Here is a 22,449-nt window from a genome sequence, read left to right as displayed (position 1 = left end):
TTTTTTAGTTTTTTTAGTTTTTTAGCTTTTTTACTTTTTTTTATTAGTTTTTAGTTTTTTTTGTAGTTTTTGCCTTTTTTTAGTTTTTTCAGTTTTTTTTTAGTTTTTTATTGGTTTTTACCTTTATTTTAGCTTATTTTTCAGTTTTTTCCTTTTTTTTTAGTTTTTTTTAGTTTTTAGTTTTTTCAGTTTTTTACCTTTTTTTAGTTTTTTTAGTTTTTTTAGTTTTTTAGGTTTTTTATTTTTTTTATTAGTTTTTAGTTTTTTTTGTAGTTTTTGCCTTTTTTTAGTTTTTTTAGTTTTTTAGCTTTTTTCATTTATACTCTCTGTGTCCTGGTGCTTTGTTGATTGCTAATCGAACATTCCTTTTGTCCTGGTCGCTTTCTCTTTGAGTGTCGTCATTTATTTTTTTCTTTTTTAGTTCTTTTAGTTTTTACCTTTTTTAGTTTTTTTTAGTTTTTTAGATGAAAATTTTTTTTAGTTTTTTCCTTTTTTTCTTTTTAGTTTTTTATTGGTTTTTACCTTTATTTTAGCTTATTTTTCAGTTTTTTCCTTTTTTTTAGTTTTTTTTTATTTTTATTTTTTTTAGTTTTTTACCTTTTTTTAGTTTTTTTAGTTTTTTTAGTTTTTTAGCTTTTTTACTTTTTTTATTAGTTTTTAGTTTTTTTTGTAGTTTTTGCCTTTTTTTTAGTTTTTTCAGTTTTTTTTTTTAGTTTTTTATTGGTTTTTACCTTTATTTTAGCTTATTTTTCAGTTTTTTCCTTTTTTTTAGTTTTTTTTAGTTTTTAGTTTTTTTAGTTTTTTACCTTTTTTTTAGTTTTTTTAGTTTTTTTAGTTTTTTAGCTTTTTTACTTTTTTTATTAGTTTTTAGTTTTTTTTTGTAGTTTTTGCCTTTTTTTAGTTTTTTTAGTTTTTTTAGTTTTTTAGCTTTTTTATTAGTTTTTAGTTTTTTTTGTAGTTTTTGCCTTTTTTTAGTTTTTTTTAGTTTTTTAGCTTTTTTATTTTTTTTATTAGTTTTTAGTTTTTTTTGTAGTTTTTGCCTTTTTTTAGTTTTTTCAGTTTTGACGTCACCTGATCCAGTTTTTTCAGGTGACGTCACCTGATCCATCCACAGATCCACACACAGACAACTTATTTTTTTATATATAGATATATATATATAATATAATATATGTATATATATAATATTATATTATATTATTATATTATATTATATTATATTATATATAGATGACACCCATTGTGCTGTACCATCATATTATTGTGGCGTAGAATGGCCTTCTTGCTTTTTATATAGACGCTAGATGCCAGTGGAAATTAAAATCGTCCGAGTTTCATGTCTATTTATTTGCCTGGTAATGGATATTGTAGAAGAGATTGTTGTTTTTCCTCTAATGTTCAATTATGGTGCTTTTTTTGTGTATTTTGTTATAAATCTCCAAAATTGATGGGCAAGATGGTTACGCGTGGGTTCGAAGGGGGGAGGGTCCTTTTGAGATATTTAATTTTCTCACTTCTCCATATAGTTTACCTATATTTGGTGCAGGGCCGTATCCAGGATTCCATTCGGGGGGAAGGGGTCAAAAAACTTCATAACGCATCGAAAAATATGTATATATGCATTTCATTACGTTTTTACGAATCGGAAAATATTTCGGGGGCGGGGTCAAGCCCCTACCCGCTTGATACTGCCTTGATTTACTATTCTTTGACTCCCCCCAAATAAGTTCCGGCTTAGGTGCCACATTTGGTTCAAGTTACGGACTGTCTTAGATCGGGAGAACCTTGCATATCCCTGCTCTCCTGTTTGTGGGCATATGAAAGGTATAATACGAAATATAAATAAAATAAGGTAAAAGGAACCTGTTTCATGACGTTACCAATCCAAATCTCGTTCCTTGTAGGTGGGTGAATAATCCTGCTTTTGGTGAATGCTACTATTACTGGTTTATTTCTACTACTGGTAAAAACATTTTTTCGATAATTTTTTAAAGAAAAAAATAACAAAATGGCATTTCTGAAAATGTAAGTGGGGAATTCAATTATACCCCTTCCCCCATTCTCCCACTTAATTTGCGCCCTGATTTGAAGAGTAATATGTTGCCCAAATAGCCAGGGGTGTCGTTTGGAGGGGGCAGTTGCCCCCTAATAATGTGGAGAAAAAATTACTATGTATTTCATGCCCTTTGACTATCCAGATATGAGCCCTTTTGTCCCCCTCCCCCCATTGCAAATGGTGAAGATTCGCTCCTGCAAATGGTAGCCATTGAAGGAAAACATTCCTGTTGGAGTATTTGTTCATGTTTCTAATTCTGTCTTAGTTTTGTTCTTTTGCCTGATCTGTTTGATAAAGATGCAAGAACCGTTGAACCTCGTTTATTATATTTTTTTTTTACTTTATGATGATGATGGCTATTCACTATTTGGTCAAATCTTAAAGTTGCTTAGTTAAAAGCCATAAACAGCAATATCGTCTTCTTCTATGATCTGTGCCGGTGCAAGTTAATAGTGCCGTTTATTCTGATGTCAATATGTTTTAATTTAGATGAGCCACATGAGATGTTGGAATGTTGAACTCATATGATTTAAGGGATTCACTGTGTGAATATCTTATAAAGTACTCAGAGTCAACCTCTCAAGGACGAAATGAGATGCTGCTAAAGAGATTCTTATCGATCTAATGTGATTAACAGTCGATTACTTTTAAAGGATGGTGTATAACCCTCAATATGACATTAAGTACTTGAGGCGTGTTTTAGATTGTCACAGTTGATTTATGGTTGGTCTGTAATCCTGGAATTAATTTTCTAAAAGTCAAGGTTTTCAAGGTTCAAGGTTGAATCGGGTTTGATTAAAAAAAAAGGAATAACTAAACATAAAGTACACTGCCCTGTGGCAAAACTCACACTATGAGTTGTGATAAGCCTCACAACTTCAGAGATAAACCTCTGAATGACTGAATGAGATACTGAAATTACTACTACTGTTATCATGTATGTAAACCTCACACAGAAAACAAAATTTTACTAACAGAAAGAGAAAATTTTATTTTTTTATAAGATCTTGTCTACGTTAATAGTGCCATTATATTGGCTTAATGACGCTCCTTGGCTATTGGGTTCTTACGTTGGCCCAGCAATGCGTTGCTTTAGCTGAGTTAGAACTCTTGGTTCCGTATTACCATGCTGAAGTCAAGCCCACTGCGCCACTACAAGACAAATGGGGCTGTTTTCTCTTATGTCAAATATTGATGTCAATATTTGAAACTGAATGAATCGCATGAGATGCTAGTCTGATATGATGAATCTGTATGGTCTCGAGGATTCAACGTTGAACATCTTATAAAGTACTTAGGATAAACCTCTGAATGACTGAATGAGATACTGAAATTATTACTACTGTTATCATGTATGTAAACCCCACATAGAAAACAAAATGAAGCTTGAAAGAACTTCGATAAAATCCAGGGTCGGTACTAAGATTTGGGTCAGGGCCAAAGACTAAAAATGGCTAAGAAATACTATCCACAAGAGTCTGCTTTTTTACGGGAATGTAAAATTTTCTAACAAGACAGGAATTGCTGATCTAAGGGGGCAACAAAAAATATATTTTATGAAGTGAAGTAAGATATTGGAGTTTTTAGAAGCTATAAAAATTTTCAAAATGGTGCAATATTTGTATGTTGCTATGGTGCTATCTTAAATTCAGTGGTAGTGTAACAGTGTTAAAAGGTTTCGAAAAAAAGACAATGGCTGAAATGCAGCTTATTTGTGACAAAGAATTGTGACAAAGTGTAGAGGGATAAGAAAGACAGATTCGACACTTGATGTGAGCTAATAATCGTTGCCGTGTATGCTTTATTAAACCGATTTGAAGTTATATAATCAACTGGCTTGATCTTACCCGATTCAAAAGCTGCAAGAGGGTTTATTTTGCCTGAGCTTGCTTCCAGTAGAAGAATATAACATGGGATTTCGGCATTGAACTGAAATCCAAGTGTTACTCATCGATGATGTTATTTATAGTAGTTCAAATTTATCTGAATATGATAAATCTTAATGATTTTGTCATAAATATCTTATTTCTATTTTTGCTTATAACTGTCATTGGATATTTAGAAAAATTTATATCTTACAGTTTGTGTGGTTTTAGTTTTTTTTCACCTTTCAAACATTTGAACATTTGAAAATATTCTCAAAAATTTTTATCTTACAGTTTGTTTGGTTTTAGTTTCTTTTCACCTTCTTGATAGTCATAATTTAAGACAGGAATCTACACAAGTGAAAATTAACTGTGCACGCTAAATCCTGTTTTACATAAATGGTATTTGTAAATTAATCTGAACATGATATATAATGATATGTATTGTCTTTATAGCAACAAGCCGAGGGAACTATTACATTTAAGATCATTCCAATTGGTAGACGAACTAATATCAGAGAGAGCAAGGTCCGCGTTCGAGCCCATTTTGATTTTAACTCTGCAACTGATCCCTACATTCCGTGCAAAGAGGTACGAACTTTTCTTGGTTATATATTTTTTTTTTATGTCAATCAACTTGATGGACTGTGATGAATAAGTTAAGAGCCATGGATAATTGGAGAAAAAGCCAAGACAGGCAGTCTGAGTCAGAGGCAAATTTGGCATAAGCTTTTTTCAGAATTGTATTAAAAATGATGTCATTTCACTTGTTGATAGGTAGCCCATCATCCATCCGTCCATCTTAGGACAGAACTAAGATAGATATGTATGGAATAAGGGATATTCAAATAGTTTATGAGTTTTATGAGCCATTTTATGCAAATTGGAGACCCCAAATAAAAGGTCTTCAAAGATTTATGAATGACAGTGGCCATAGGACTTCGAAGGTAATTGGGCAACTGAGATTGCTCTTATTCATCTATTTCTTTGTGTTATAAAAAGGAGGAATCTTGTTTGTCGAAACTTGAATTTTCAATAACGCTAATAAACTACCTGTTCAATACAAAAAGTGGGCACTTCCGACTAGAGTGCAAAAATTAGGATCAAAACAAGTGGACATGAGTTTGTCATCATCCTGAATACTAAGGCCTAATATAGACTCACATAGACAATATTGACTATACAAGGTTATTTATGTTTTCCCCTGTTGTTTGAAGAACACTGGCATCAGTGTGTGTGTGTGTGTGTGTGTGTGGGTAGGGGGTTGCAAGGCAGTATCTGTGTTATGGGTTTCAAAGACAGTTTTTGGGGTATTTTCATTGGAAAATTTCTTTTTGAGTATTCTCATTACAAATAACAGTAAATTTGCCTCCCCTCATACATTGAAAAATGTGTCTTGCTGCTCTCCCCAATTTTTTGTGAATTGACGCTACTCTTTGAGCATATCTTTTGAATTGAGTTTTATTTGCATTATATCGTATTGGGAGATGTATTCAAAATGAAACGCTCAAGTCTTAAGCGTGCTAAGATTTTCAAAAAAAGCGTTTATACTCTTTGAGTGATTTCATTGGTCTAAATTAGTATCCCAATCCTTGATAAGGGATAATCCTTGGGACTCATTTAAAAGAATTTAGAGCAGGTTTAAATTTTTACTTTTACTTTTTGATATTTTTTTTTTGATATTTTAATTTTTACTTTTGATATTTTTGACCCGACCCATTTGAGAAGGTCCTGCTTTTTGTTTGAACCCAGCTGGATCGCTGGCTCTTGGCTAGGTTTGGTAATTGCTCCATAGATGGGTTGATGATTGATCAGTAAAGTAATAATAGTAATAGGTTCCGTCATGGAAAAGATGTATATAGTTTATTAGGTTTTTAATTTGCTTATAAGCATGTGTTATTTTTGTTTTTTGCTTAATCGGCTGTAAGTGGCAGACTATAACTGAAATTTCAATTCAGTTGGGCTGCTACGGCTGTAAAATACTGACTGCTTATTGCAGCGACAGGCTGCTGAGACCAAAACAGTTATGTGCTCCCCTCCAGGGCTTTTCTTTTAATCCCACCCATGAATTTTTACAGCTCATAAGATTTATTCCACCCTTTAATATAGTGTGAGATTAGAAAAAGTTTTTTTTTCAGCTTACTATTTGATATAAAGAGTAAAAAGAGTAATTTTGTCCGACTTTTTGAAAATGTTTTTACGAATAAATGACTGGATTTTTTTATTCATACAAAAATATTTAATTTCCAACCTTTAACGCCCTCTTAAAACGATCTACGAAAATTTTCTCTATAAGCCCTGTTTATATGGTCAAATTTCCTTAACGATGGTGCTTGACCACTTACTTACACCAATTGGATGTTGAAAATATACCATAATCTGATGCTGATTTGTTTGAGTTTAAGAGGCACTGAGCACCGTACTATCCCACATTAGCACCGTAACTAGAGAATATTATAAAATTTTGAATCAAAAATGCTTTTCGAAAAGTTGCTGTAACGAGCAGAAGGTTGTCAGATATTAGCGTATATCAGTCCATTGCCCCCTTTGCATGATCTTGAATATGTGTCTTTATATCTAATATCTCTGTTATATCATAGATGTATGTTTTTTTCTCATTGCTTTTTTTGTATATTCACCCGCCCCCCTTCCTCTCTCTCTTCTGTACTCCACTGTCTACATTATTGTTTATTAGGTTAGAAATAATTGATTATTACTATCATTATTGTAGTATTTCACCTATAATATATCTCTTCGGTTAAAACTGCTTCCTTATCAAAGTTGTTCTACAACTTGATTAATAGAAAATACACCAGAAAAACAGAGATTTGACTTGTTAATTAAAAAAATTTAAACATTGTAAAGTAAATTTTTTTGATTGTCTTGATAGGTTAAAACTTTACACAATGATGAGGTGATTTTAAAAAAGGCTGGGCTATTTTTCTCTCCAGAAATTATGAATATTGTGATCGGCACTCGAAATTACGCCACTAAAATACGCTAATGTAATTAAAGCACACTATTGAACACGGAGGTATGGGACAGTGATACCTCTTTTTCTCTTTGGTAAATTTACAAACATTTTATGTTTAGGCTGGGCTGGATTTTCGTAGAGGTGAGATATTACACATCGTTAGCCAAGACGATCCATTTTGGTGGCAAGCTAGAAAGGAAGGAGATCCATCTATGCGATCTGGTCTAATACCTTCCCGAGCGTTGCAAGAACGACGCATCCTTCACGAGAGAGCTCAAGTGGATGGAATAGACGACGAGGGTAAGTTATAATTTGGCTACCAGTGGCAAGGAAAACAGAAAACAATAGAAAACAGAAAACAATAATAAGAAAAAGCTCGACAAAACGTGAAAGTCGTCAAAGACTCTAATAATAACGCAGCGGTACTAGAGTTGCGTCTTCTTGTGGTATTTTTCTTTAAAAATATTAAAAGAATTATTTTTTTAAGATTCACAGTGAAATAGTTCTCTTTCTGAAATGACTTGAAAATGAATGTTGTATAATTTTTGGCTTTGGAACCTTAGAAGCGAATATAGGGAATAGAAAAAAAAAGGATTCCAACTAGACAGTAAAATAATGTGGTCTTGCCATGGTTAGAGGTAAAAACAGAATATCTGAAAAATTACCGACGCAAGACGCGAAAACAAACCGGTAAAGCGGCATATTCTTCGCAAAAGAGTTTAGATGGATGGAGTAGACTGGCATTTTAAATTGTAATGAGGCTATCACTCTTGGCCCCGTCCCCATGCCCTACAGAAAAGATTTGAAAAACTATAAAATAAAATAATAACACAGAACCACAGAAAAAAGAGATTTAAACGGAATCGAACTAAACTCGCATCTTCTTTAGGCCTTTTTTTCTAATTGTAGAAAATGCTATTTAATGTTTCAGACGTATTTTGAATTTCTAAAACATATACTTTTAAAATTTTTATTAATTGTATCTTCTCTTGGATTTTTATTTTAAAGCGCGGAATTATGTGAAGTTTTATATGAAGTCAACGACTAATTATATGAAGTTTATTTACTTGTTGAGATCCTTCTTTCACATGTGTAACATGTCTATCCTTCTTTCTTACTGCGTTTCTTTCCCACTAATCTTCTTCTTAATTTATGGCGTGTATCTAATTTTTTTTATTCCCATCTATATGTTTTCTTTCTATATAAATCTATGTTTTTGTTGGAATTTCAATGGAATATTCGGCAGTAAAATAACTTCTTTTTCTTTATACAATTCGAAAAGCCAGCCGTGGTAGCTTAAAGACGGTATGCGACCCAACGAAGATTTACACTTAAAGAAAGCGTACCGTAAATTTACACGTAAACAAAGTCTACTGTAATCATCAAACAAAGCCGGTTATGTCAATCACATATCTAGGACTTGTGCTTATTTTTCCCACCAAGTTTCATCGCGACCCCTCCACTCTAAGCGTTTTCCAAGATTTTAAGTTTCCCCCCCCCATCAATTCCCCCGGTGTCATCGGATCCAGTCGGGATTTAAAATAAGAGCTCTGAGACATGATATCGTTCCAAACTTCAAATTTCATTAGGATCCGATCACTCCTTCGTAAGTTAAAAATACCTCATTTTTTCTAATTTTTCAGAATTGACACTAGCCCCCTTCCCAGAATTAACCAAACAGAGCAGATCCGTTCCGATTATGTCAATCACGTATCTAGGACTTCTGCTTATTTTCCACACCAAGTTTTATCCCGATCCCTCCACTCGCGTTTTCCAAGATTTTAGTAACAAAGCCTACTGTAAATTTAGACGTAGAAGAACTGAATAGTACCTTAGTTTTTCAATTGTATTAATAACTAACCCTTTAAAAAACAGAAGTATTTTCGGCATCAAAGATGTGACCAAAAAACAGCGTGTGGTGTAAAACTCTCAATTTACTAACTATTTCTGTGAATGCGGAAAAGAAATATAATGTAATTTAGAAAAAAAAATACAGTTAATCGTCCCCGAGGTCGTCCGATCAAAATTTTTAGATAGCCATTTTGTTCAACATAGTAGGAAGATCTAATGAATATGTTTTTGACGATGATTTGACTCTCCACAGCCCTAGGGAGAAGGGCTGCAAGTTATGAATTGCCAATTGTTTACATATAGTATTGCTTATTGGGAAATATACAAATATTTTTTTGGGGGAGGGGATTTTTCCAAAGGGGGGGGGATACGTGGAAAGACCTTGGCAGAATTTTTTTTGGAGAAGTGAATTTGCCATTTAGGGGGAGTCGGATTTCCTGGCATCATTAAAAAAACGATTCGAAATTTAATAAAAAAAAATGTTTAAGTTTTTTCAATTGAAAGAAAGGAGCAACATTAGAATTCAAAATGAACAGAAATTATTAAGTATATAAGGGGGTTGCCCCCTCGTCAAAACTTTGCTTTTTCGCAAATTTTTTTTTTAGAACTTTTAAAAAAGATGATCATTCTAATTAAACGGCCCTTGTGTTTCAAGAGTCGTTCTTAAAAATTTAGACAAAAAGTCCAACTTTAGCGTAAAGAGCGAGGTATTGATGAGGGGGGAGTCATATGCCTAGAACTTTTAAAAAAGATGATCATTCTAATTAAACGGCCCTTGTGTTAAGACTTGTTCTTAAAATATTGAGACAAAAAAAAATCCAACTTTAGGGTAAAGAGCGAGGTATTAATGAAGGGGGGGGGGGACAATTCCACTCGTATGCCTAATAATTTCTGATCTTTCTAAGCTTTTATTTGGCTTCTTACTTTCAGTCGAAAAGACTTGGTTTTTTTTTTATTGAATTTAATACAGATCGGACATTTTCCCGGTTCTTCGTCATTTTACTACCACAATAATCATAGACTATGAATGAATCTTCGACATTCTGTTTCCATTCTGTGCAATCATTCAGCTGTTCTCTGTCATCCTCAAGTATGCCCCGCTTCAACAGTGTGGCCAACATTCTGGTTGTACCCGTTGGTGCCCGTTGACCACCCTTGTTGGTACCCAAAAATAAATCCAAAATCAAAATTTACATATCAGTGTGTCGAAACTTTTCCCATTTGAAAAGGATCTTGGAAGGTTTCACCCGGGTTTTCATCTTTATGTGCTCTCACCAATCACAATGCATTGTTGGATATTCATTGCTGATTTCAGCCACCTTGTCAAGACTCTTACCAAATAACTTCATTTTCGTTTATTAATTAGCCTTTTGTTATCCTTCAAGGGGGAGCCGGATTTCCCCGCATTATTTAAAACATAATCAGAAATTAAATATTTTTTTTAAAGTTTTTTCAACTGAAACTAAGGAGCAACATTAAAACTTAAAATGAACAGAAATTGTTAAGTATATTTAAAGAGTTTCCCGTTCCTCAATACTTCACACTTTACGCTAAAGTTATTTTTTCAAACTGTAATGTTATTTTGTTCTTTTTCCGATTTTTTTTATTTCGAATCTAAAATGCACAGGTTTCACATTTATATAACAATTTCAGCCACCTTTTCAAGGCCCTTACCAAATAACTTCATTATCGTTCATTAATTAGCACTTCCTTCTTTAAACCACCTTCTTTTTGTCCCTCGCTATAAATAACGCTTTGACTGTCACCATCGAGTCTTCTTGATACTTAATCCTATATGCTCATATGCAAATATTTACAAAAGAAGACTATGATTTACAGCCAAAGGAACTTTTGACTGATTTTTTTTATAGCAAAAATGGAAAAAGAAAAGGGAAATATGAATAGATGAAAACAGAAAAAAATCAAATTTAATATGAATAGGTGGTTGACCCTTGTTGGTACCCGAAAATAACTCCAAAATCAAAATTTACAAATCAGAACATTGGATTGGCCCCTGTTCATGAAATATAGACTGGTTAAAGCCTAAAATAGTTTCCAGAACCTAAATTAAAGTCAAGTTTTGTGAATCATGAGTTAAAAAAAAAATAATACAGCATATATTTTCGTTTCCAAATCAATATTTTTGTGAAACAAAGGACATATTGATCTCAGGGTGGTATCCACGATTTTTTTTTATCAGGGGGGGGGGGGCACGAAGATTTTTTTGGGGGGATTACGAAACACTCTAAATCTTTTTATATTCATTTTTGTTATGTTTTTATGGATCGGACAAACATTTCGGGGAGTGGGAGGTGGGTTAAAACCCCCTAACACTCCTGGATATGACATTGATAGATCTAGTAGATAATTATCCTATATCCTTAACAAAGATAAATACGATATTAGATTGAGGTGTATAGCAAAAAAAACGTTTCGAGTTCATATTCTAACAATTTAGTATTAAACTGTTATAACCCAAACTAAAAGTCAAAAGTAGAAACACCACTTTGACTCTGTAGAAAATCATCGCTTATATTTTTTAAAAATTTAATCACGGCTGTACATTAAGGAGTGTAGCGAAAAGAACGGTTAGAATTCATACTCAAACAATTTCAAAAGTTTAAAAATTTATGAAATTGTGTAAAATTGTAGAAAGCCAAAAGCTAAAGTAAAAGCCATAAGTAGAAATGTCACTTTGGTTTAATAGATAATCATCACATATTTTCTTTTAAAATATAATGGCAGTTGTAGATTAAGGCGTGCAGCCAAAAGAAAGTTTTGATTTCATATTTTAAAAATTTTAACAATTTACTATTAAATTTTCGAAAGCCAAAAGTCAAAGCAAAAGCCAAAAATTGAAATGTCACTTTAATTTTGTAGATATCACATATTTTCTTTTAAAATATTGCAGCTTTAGATTAAGGCATGTAGCAAAAAGACGTTTTCACTGAATATTATAACAGTTTTAACAATATAGTATTGAATTGTTAGAAGCCAAAAGTTGAAACGTCACTTTACTTTAGTAGATAATCATGACATGTTTTTTTAAATTTAATTGCGTCTGTAGATTAATGGACGTGCCAAATGTACATCTAGACTTTATATTCTAGCAATTTTAGCAATTTATTGCTTTTACATAGTTTTGGCATGATTCCTTGCTGTGATTTTTAAAAAACCAAGTGGGAAAAGGCTTCTGTTATTATTTTTGAAAATCTTAAAGGTAACATTATAAAATTATGGTTATTCCGAACGAAAGACTATAGTAAAATAAGACTACATTTCATTCCATTCCATTCATTTGTTACCATTTCATTCCCCAATGTTCGCTATTCTTACAATGCACGCTATCGTCTCTTCCTCCTAACGGTCTATATAGCCCCATATGTATAATATGGCCCATATTATACAAAGCTAAAAAAAAGCAAAAGATACTAATATTAATGGAATTCTTACCTTATGTGCAGCAGGTTTGTATTAATCAGATTTTCATGTTTTCATACACTGTCATCTGAATGTTTAAATAGTTTAAAAATTTTAAGTAATTCAAGTAACCTATTATCCAGTTGCTATCAATTCTTTTGCTATCTCATAATAATTTTGACGAGTTAAGAATACAACTTAACCAGTACGATGTGTTACAAGATGAGAAACAAAGGAAAGGGATGTTATTTGAGGTCATATCTGGGACCATTGGGGGGGGGAGTGAGGAGTAGGCTCTATCGTCTGAATAGCGAATTTTTGGAATGAACGTCTATTAGGGAATGAAATGGTAATGCTTAATTATAGTCTTTTCTTTACAAGAGTCCTACTTATAGAATGTCAACATATTTTTCATATTTTTATCAAAGATTTTAAATGATATATATTCTATGTGTTATATTCTTTATATATTATATTCATATATCTATGTACTTTTTATCATTTTATTTTTTTTCCTAGTGACCTAACTGCGAATATTATTATGTGGAATTAAAGAAAATTAAAGATTCATTTTTTCATCTTTTGCTTTCTTTCTTGGACTTTCTTTTTTTTTTTAGTTGAAAAATATATTTTATTTAGGAAGGTGGTAGAGCCATACTATTTAGTAGAAAAAAAACGAAATGGATTTACCATAATTTGAAGCTCAAGAATTTATTGTGTTCAGTTTATAATACTTTATAGGATAAAGAATAACAATTCTCCAGTTATTGATGGTTTATATTTCATCAAATCGACCTTTCCGTTGCCGGGTGTTTCTTACATTAACAGGTAGCAAGTCCACCCCCCAACCTTTCGGGAGCGAGAACCCTGGCCCCGTCAATCCACTGTGCTTCCACAGGGTTGTAAATAAAAAAAAGGTAAATAATACGGCATTAGACTTTACAGTCCCTACCGGCGGTGCTGATCTCCGTTTCTTGGCCCTTCAGCCAGGAAGTGCAATAGGGGGTTGGGGGCCAACCATCCTGTGCTTTCGCACACCCTTCCTGTTTATCTTCCCCAGATTTCTCCAGGTACCCATTTAGAGCTGGGTTGACTCTGGCTGAGCTTACAGAGTCACGCCACTGACCTCCGTCCCAAACTAATAATTGGGTAAACTAGGATTCGAACCCTCCTCCTCTCAGTCAAAGGATTCTGAACCCAGCGCACCAATCCACTCGGCCAGGGTTATAATACCTAATTAATAAAAAAAAGTGTTACTACATGATGATTGCAGAAAAGAAAACAAGGTCTGAAGAGAGAAGAATAAAAGTCGCAGAATGAGGGGTCTCTCTATCCACCTTCCTACGTATGGAATGGCAGTGCTGTCAAAGAGAATCTATATTAGGGTATAAGTAAATTAAAATAAGAATTATTGGGGGTTCTTCAAGATATCAAAACCTTCAAGCAAAAAACATCCGTAAAAGGCCCTACAACCAATCACTCATAAAAAAGAATAAAATTTATGTCCAATCTTCCCCAGCTTTTAGTCTTACTCCCTCGTTAGTTATCTCCTTAGGACATTCTAGGTCACTATGCTGTTGACTTCTGCAAGCAGTGGAAGTTTTTTGACATGCCTAAAGTTATTTTTGCAATGACGGCGTAATTTTTTTTAAATATATTTTTTTTTCTTATTAACTAACAACTCACGTACATGTGTATTATTGTCTAAAGATGCCCTGAAATGTATGTGCATGTTCCTTAGAAGGTTTGTACTGTATCTCTACCTTAAGGAATGACGCAAGTAGAACATACCCTTAGGAATGTTGTTTCTGGGTTTCTTAAAAAAGTATATACATACCTTTTCCTTTTTTTGTTTGAATTCCAAAAATTAAAATTGTTTTAATAAACCAGTTTAATATGTGGTGCATGCTACGTTCGGTTTCTTCAGCATGTTTTGTATGCTTTTATCTATTTCACAATGTGTTCTTATCATTTAGAAGTACGAATTCAAAATAAGTTTTTGAAAGAAAGAAGAAAACGGTAAAACTAAATCAGATAGCACAAAGAGAACAGGACTGTAACAAGGAGCCTTAGTGTTGGCTCCGTGAAAGGAATATTCAACACAATAAAAAAAATTTGTGTTTGATTTGTGTTTTGAGTCAAATTTGTGTTTGAAGCTGGCTCTCTTTCATATTCGAATTTTTTTAATCTAATAGCGCATATTTTGGGATTACCCCGACCCAAAAGGGGGCATTTTAAAAATTGTTTAAATAGGATCAATAGCTTGCACAGACTCATTTTTTTGCTTAAGGTTAGTCCTTATGAATTAAAATTTTAGTAATTTATTATAATAAATATTAATTTTTCTAATTCTTTATGGTTTCAATTTTTTGTTTCAAGAAGTATTACCACCATTATAATAACAATACAAATAATAATAACAATTATGTCAACAATTATGACTAAAATAGATCTATTACCCACTAGAAAAACAAACGTATTGATAGAGTTCACAGTATAGACAAAAGAAAACTTCTAAACTACACTGCAGAACCAATCAACAATGCATGAAACTGGCTAGTAAATGAAAAAGACCTAAGATTAAACAGTAAACTATAACATAATGAAATTGGTTTATGTAATAAATTACTAATTGGAAGCTTTTGGCTGTATGTTATTTTTTCCAGAGTTAAACATACTGTTCCCGTATGGTTTGTAAACCAAAAGTTTTTTTTTTTTATAAGCATTCTGAGGACTCGGAGAATTTAGACCATTATTTGTTTTGCTTCATCAAAACAACAATTTTCAAACTTAAAATCTTAGGGTGAAAGCGAAGCATCAGCGCTTTCATAGTTTAAAGAACTGAGTATACAGTTATTCGAATAATTCAAGGCATGGTGATTAAAAACGGAACGAAATATTTCAGAGAGGTGCTCAATTTTCAAAAATAATTAAAATTGTAAATTTAAGTTTTGCAACACAAAGAGCCCTGTACAACAGCAGGATGAGGACACCAGCCAATCTCTGTTTTCAAACAAAGAAATGAATCTGATCTAAAAAAAACTATTTTATTTTTCCAAATCTGCACATGCAGGAGACGACTTTAAGATTTAATCCTGAAGGTAACTGACGTCTTCAACGTTCCATGTTTTGTAAATCCAAAACAGTGACAGCAACGATAAGAGATTAAGGTTTATTCCGTTAGAGGAGATGGGATATTTGGGATAATACCTACTATAAAAATGTCACCATAACTTAAGAAACCTTGACGTAGGTAACTCAACCGCGTATTTTTATGTGCCAATAAGAACGCTTTTCAAAACCGAGTTGAGGGTTATACGAGTACAACCCTTATACGATTACACGATATACGTTATACGAGTACAACCCTTCAATGTAGCAAGTTTCTAGATTAGATAAAGGAGGAAGGTAAAAAATAAAAAGAGAAAAATAGAGCACGCCACTTTTGGTTTGCAAACCATACGGGAACAAAACTTGAACACAAATTAAGTACAGAATTGAGACGTTAATTAGTTGAAGTAGTAGCCAGTTTCTCAATTGAGTTCTCCTAGTTTTAAGTTTTCCAAGCCTTTTGATTATAATCTAAAACAAAGTCCTTTGATTCTATAACAAAGCCTGTTTGAAAACCAAACAGGTGAATTATATAAAATTTCGATTAAAATAAAAGCTGTGAAGTCGAGCTGAAATGAAATGAAATGAAATGCGTGAAATGAGCAGAAATCAGTTAATATCTTCTCATTTCATGCCTTAATGTTAAAGTTATTATTGGTTTCACATTTTAAATTGGTTCTTCTTGCGAAAATATGGGGTTTTCATTCATTGCTATCTCACCTAAATCCTATGTAAACCTACTATAGCAGCTAAATTTAAATCATCAAAATAATAATGAGAACTTTGAAGGTTTCCACATGAAAGTTATGATGTTTTCTTTCGGGAGGAAATTGAACTATTTAAAGTTTTGATTCACAAAACTAAACCCAATCGGTAGATTTCATCTAAAATTCGAAAGGGGTTCGTATCTCATTTGATAATAGCTAGCACTTAATTTCTAAAATTACCAATAGAAAATATTCTATATTAGTCTCGAACCACCTACAAGAATTTTTATATCATTGTTTATATAAGCTGTTTATTTTAAGGGAGCTAAAAGCAATGGTGTCCAAATATATTTGCAATTCATGAAATGAACAATTAATGAAAGAACTGAAAGCGCCACCATAGAGAATATTGCATAACCAGGTAAATGAAAAGTAAAGCATCGTCTTGATTGACATCATTGACCTTGTCAGCAGCATTTTTTATAGGTGGATCATTTTTGAACTGACAGTTATTATTGGTCAGTCAATATAACTGGACAGCCTTCAAATATTCCAACGGCTATAATTGGCTGTCAAGTCAGGGATGACCCTGCTGCTGACAGGGTGAATGATATCAATCAAGACGAGGATTAATACGATCTGGTATAGTGGCAAATAACAATAGCCTGATAGGATAGTAGAATATAATCATTTGCATTACTTCTACCGTATATAAGTTGCTAATAAACATTCTTAATCGCTTTGTATTGCTGCTTTTAACTCAATGTTTCTCTTTCCACTTTCTGCATATTTCGGAAGTAGTGGACTAAAGCTTCTTTGGTGTTTTGTCACTTAAATTTTATGTTTTCAAAGCACGCGCCTTTTATTATTTTAGCTACATTTTGCTCGCTTTTATCGTGTCCAAAGACCCCGCGCTTTCCTCCCACATTACCGCCTTTGCTTTCGCCAACTTCGAAGACTATCAAAATTAATTATAACTTGGTAGAATCTGAAGATTTCGATCGAGAAGAAATACCAACGTATGAAGAAGTGGCAAAACTGTATCCAAGGCCGGGGTATTTTAGACCGTTGGTTTTGATTGGTCCACCTGGTGTTGGAAGAAATGAACTCAAACGGCGGCTCATATCACTGGATCCGGATAAATACAAAACAACCATACCATGTAAGTATCTTTCTTTTTTGTACAAGTAATGGGAATTAGATATGACAAATCTGCCATGTACTGTAGTCGGATTCAGGGCCACCTACCAACTGGGCAGATAGAACATTGAGCGACGAAAGCCTTCTAAAAAATTCTTCATAGTGAATTAGACTTTAAATATAACTTTTTTGTTAAAATCTAGTGTTAACTTACTACTTTATGCTGTTCAGACACACCCTAATTTCTTTTTCCATTTTTTTTCAAGGAAATAAACCACGCTAAAGCCAACGGCCTGAACAAAGTGGTTGAAGCCTTAAAAAGTTTCAAAAAGATTACATCGGAAAAGTAGACATAATATGCAAAAAAGTTGTCGCACAATATTCCGTACACTAGCTATTGGTTTTCAGTAGCGCAGAAAATTTCACAGGAAACGATAATGGAAAGAAAAGAGTTAAAAGATTTGTCCAAATACAACAATAAAGTGCAGCAATTTGGCTCTTGCCAAAATAAACTAGTCTAAAATAATAACTAGTCTATAAAAAAATTTTACGCTACAAAAGCCTGCTAAAAATTATTCATAGTGAATTAGACTTTAAATATAACTTTTTTGTTAATAATAATTATCAAAATAATTAATTGCCGGCCTTTTCATGTGTACTGGTGTGCATGCCATTAATTCGTGCTATTATTTCTATTGTTCAAAGGGAGTCGGAGCACAATCAATCATTTAATCAATTAATCATTTATGAATACTAAAAAAAATTATATTGCAAACGAAAAACGTTTACTAAGCCCAAGAAGCTGAGCTTGTAATGGGTGACACAATACAATGATATAATAATAAATTCTTACAAAACATTAAAACACATACAATAATAAAACACTGGAATAAGATAAGGATATTTAACAGATAGGAAGGTTTTTGAAAATGATTTTCTAAAAAGAGAAGAGATACATATAAAATGGGATAGAATTAAAAAAATTCCAATTTTTTTCTACAGGTGAATAGCCAATTTTAACCCATAGCCAGTCAGTTTTGACAGTTTTATCCTCCCAGGGGGTGCCAATTCGGGGGGGGGGGGACTATCCTTCTATTTTTTGCAAAATACCTGCTTATTTGTATTCTAACTAAATAAAACAATAAAAAATGCCCCCTATGTATTTGCAAAAACACGATTTTTTGTATTTCACTAAAACAAAATTGAAAACATCATCTCTCCCACCACATTTATGTGAAATGGCGGAGGCCTTCTAAAGACTTAGCTGCTGAAACGCTACCAGTAATGGCGACTTCACATCAAATGTGAAGTATGTGAATTCTGAGGGGAGCTAATTTGAAGCTTGTTACATCATCCAGAGCATTGGAGGATAAAAGGACAAAGATCTTCAAAAAGCAATACTGGCGCATAGGGCGTAGAATCCACGTTTCCCTGTGCCATTTTTATAGGGACTTGTAGCAAGCCCGGTCCCCGTATTGCTAAGTAGAGCATCAACCCATTGTGACATCATAGGGGAGGGGGGCGTAGGAGACAATAGTTTATTTAATAAAGCTGTTCAGGTTCAGTTTCTGTTTGCAAGGTCGTAGTTTTTCTTTTTTTACAGCTGGTTATTTCTTTGTATTTTTTTATATTTTTATTGAAATAAAAAGCAAAAAAAAATTTTTCTTTGTAACCTTTTTCGTTTAATATGCTACCTGATCGTGGTACATGAACATAAATAGTAGCTAATTCATAGTGAGATGTTACAGCATATTCACAAAAAGAAGTATTTGGCAACTCCAATATCGTATTAGAGAAAACCTTATAGAGAATGAGTGGGAAACCGGGCTATATTAGGCTACCAAAGATTATATAGGGTGGGAGGAAATAGTAAAATGAAAACATGAAATAATATTGGTTTCGTTTAACTTTTTTACCTCACCCTAAATCTAACTAAATCGCTAATAGGCTATTTTAACAGCAAATGCTGCCTCGTAGCTTAAATAGATTTGGCTGCCAATTAGAGCGGGTTCTGTCATGTAATTTTAGAACACCAACAGACCGAAAAAAGCTGTGATAACGTTGTTGACAGCGAAAAAGTAAAGATAATACAAGAGGACCGCTACCCTCTCTCAAAGAATTACTGTTATACAGGATTTTTCTGTATTGTCCTTTCTATTTTACATTAGATACATCTCGATCGCCAAAACCGGGTGAAATTGAGGGAGAAGACTATCATTTTGTTAACCGCTCGCAAATGGAGAAAGATATAGCTGCTGGCCGCTACATTGAATATGGAGAATATAAAGGAAATTTGTATGGCACTGCCGCCGACAGTATCCAAGAACAAATGGATGCTGGCTATCTTTGTTTGCTCAACCCGCATTATCAAGTAAGATTTATTCTATTTCTCAGTTGTTATTCTCAACTTTCTTCGTTTTTCTTCCTCTTCTCTTTGCACATGCGTAAGAAAAATTTTACTGATCTATTCGTCACCGCTGAGAAATGAACGTACTGTCTTTTGATTGTGGAAGACTGAAGAGAAACTAATTACTTTATTGACAGTACGGTTATCCATTAGTGTAGCTAGTTTGCTAGGGGATATACCTGTCCCCTGGTACAAGATCTTCCGGCGCGCTATTTCGATAGTTTTTATGGAAAACGGTCCCACTGAGGCTGTTAAGGGGGCTGGAGTAGATTCTAGGGATTGTTTTAGGGGCATATACCCACCAAAAGGGTGAAAATTGCACTAATCTTTGGGTTAGAGGGACGAAAAATACCCATGGAAGAGCCAAATTTTATGAGTGTTCCTCAAACATTAATTCTGTATCCGCCCCTGAAGAGGGTGAGGGATCTTGTGCTACAAATTTTTAATATAATCTTGTAAATAAAGTAGAATTGTGGAAAATTCTTTCGTTGTGGTATCGTTTCCATGAAACTGTTGGTGTGAAATTTTGTTATAATAGATGTCGTTGTAATTATAGATAATTGTTTGTAAGATGGTATATACGAAAGAAATCTAGTATTATCCAACAAAGGAACGCTGGCTATCTTCGTAAGCTCAACCCTTGTTATCAAGTGAGATATTGTCGCATTTATTTTTATTGGCTTTTATTCTTTTTTTTACTTCTTTTTACTTTTTTTTCGTTATTACTTTTTCTTTTTTTGCTTTTTTCACTTTTTTTTACTTTTTTTCTTTTTACTTCTTTTTACTAGTTTTTTTTTACTTCTTCTTTTTTTTATAAATATAGATAAAGGAATAAATCTATTGGCCCGGTTATTTCACGTAAACAAATTCTGAAAATGGTGCACAAATGAAGGGAAAAACACCATAAACTAAATGAGACAAAATTTGTTGTTAGACAAAAATAATAAATCATCGTAAATTAAAATATTATGTGGGATATTAATTGTAACACATTCATATTCAAATGACCTTAAAAACTTGGCAGGGTGTTTAATTACTGTTAAAGTCATCTATTTTTATTCTACCATGTTAAGATTAGTGTTTACTCTCAGAGTTATAAATACAGTAGGCTATATGAAGATTAATTTTGTTAAACTTTATAAAAATTAAACTATCATAATTAAATTAAACTATATAAGTAAATTGAATTAATATTATTTATATACATTAAATAATAATAAGTTAATGAATACATAAATTCATATTAAAAATACGAAAAATTGATTAAAGAAAAAATGTGTTCAATTTCTATAAAGCAGTGAACAAAAATAAAATATATAAACTACACTTTAACTAAAAAAATAAAAATACTCCGAATATTTCGGCCCCACGTCCGGGAGCCTTTCTCAACGGGAAAAAAAAAATTAAAAAAATTACAAACCGACTATTTAAGACTTTTTTAAGACGTCGTAAATAAAATACCACGACAAATAAAACACCACAAAAAAACCCGTTTTTTTAAAATCAATTTTTCGTAAATGGAAAAGCAGCGTGGCTTAAGAAATTATTAAAAATACGTATTTTTATAAAATTCTGAAAAAGTTATTTCAGCTTTGCCTCTCACGGAGATCATCTGTCTTGGCTTTACTCTATTTAGCTGTGACTCTCAAGTTTTTATTCACATCCACCAACTTATTTTTAATTCAAAACTGGTTAATTTTTTTTTAGATAAAATCAGCTTGGTGGAAGTGAATAAAACTTGAGATTTGTAGCTAAATAGAGTAAAGCCAAGACAGATGATCTCTGTGGGAGGCACGGCTGGCGTAACTTTCCTGATTTGTGTAAAAATGATTCATTTCACTTTTTGATAGATCGTCTATCATCCATCCTAGGGTAGAACTAAAGTAGATAGGCATAGAGTAAATAATTTAATATAATTAATAATAATAATTTATTTAAACCCTTTTTACATACATAAAATGCACTTAGAGGAGCACAAAAATACAGCAAAATAAAATGGAAACAATAAACAAGAAAAAACTCACAAAAGAAAAAACAAACAACATGTCAGCTACTTTAGCAGTACAATTAAGTTAAACAATTAAGTGGAATGTCGACAACATTTTCTTGATGCCTGTGGAACCTATCCACAAGCTGGTCCGTTTTTGAGGAAATATCGAAAGCGCCATGTCTACTGGAAATGTACCGGTTCCGAGTCCAAAGCGGCAATTGCAGAAGATATTTGCAAAAATGGGACCAAGAAAAAGACTTGCGGTGCAAAAAAACGTTTTAAAGTGTGTCCAGTTTTATTTTGTGAAACTGGCCTTTAACTCGATCAAGCAGCCCATACGATTTTCTAAGCTTTTCCTTCAATGCCGAGACAATGAGTGTTTTAGTATTTTTAACATTTGATCCAAACGGGAGACCTAAATAGTTCAGAGAGGACGATTTAGAAATAGTTTCTGGCCGACATTGACAGTAACGGAAGGTTGTTGAGACGAACCGTAGACGAGAAGCTCAGTTTTAGAGGGGACGACTTGAAGCCCAATCGTATTAAGACCAGAGCAAACTGTATGAATTGTTTTTTGAAGAACCTGGAGATCATCCGATAATTGAAGGATATCGTCTGCGTAACCAAGATGGCTGAGAAAGCTTTAGATTTAGGTAAGACAGACAGACCAAGTGGAAGTGACGGCAGAAACATTTGTGTAAGCGGCAGTGAAGGGTCATTCAGATTCATGTTGAAATGACCACAGATGACAAGCCACGTGCTGGTAGCTTGAATTCTGTGTAGAATCTTTGATAGTCACGCACAAGCTGATGCAAACTTCCTATCAGAATTATGGGTACGGTAATTAGTTGGCATATAAATACACAACACTACAAAACATTTTAGATCAACAGCAATATAAATGTTACTTGAATCTAAAAAAAAGAAG

At 32.9% G+C, this 22,449-nt stretch overlaps 1 protein-coding gene across 4 annotated transcripts in view; it reads left to right on the top strand.

Moving 5' to 3' along the window:
* The window catches only part of LOC136033623 (MAGUK p55 subfamily member 7-like), a 57,549-nt gene that overhangs the window by 25,697 nt on the left and 9,403 nt on the right, over positions 1 to 22,449 (top strand). For 2 of the 4 annotated variants that reach the window (XM_065714419.1, XM_065714420.1), the window contains 4 exons: positions 4,378 to 4,512; positions 7,015 to 7,195; positions 16,970 to 17,146; positions 19,293 to 19,495. In XM_065714419.1, coding sequence (XP_065570491.1) covers positions 4,378 to 4,512; positions 7,015 to 7,195; positions 16,970 to 17,146; positions 19,293 to 19,495 — 696 coding nt within the window. Of the gene's footprint in view, positions 1 to 4,377; positions 4,513 to 7,014; positions 7,196 to 16,858; positions 17,147 to 19,292; positions 19,496 to 22,449 lie in introns of all 4 variants that reach the window. The other 2 variants (XM_065714417.1, XM_065714418.1) reach the window with 1 other exon arrangement.

Source organism: Artemia franciscana, chromosome 12 (genome assembly GCF_032884065.1).
Source record: "Artemia franciscana chromosome 12, ASM3288406v1, whole genome shotgun sequence".
Classification (NCBI taxonomy): Eukaryota; Metazoa; Arthropoda; class Branchiopoda; order Anostraca; family Artemiidae; genus Artemia; species Artemia franciscana.
This window is presented reverse-complemented; position numbering and strand designations above follow the sequence as displayed.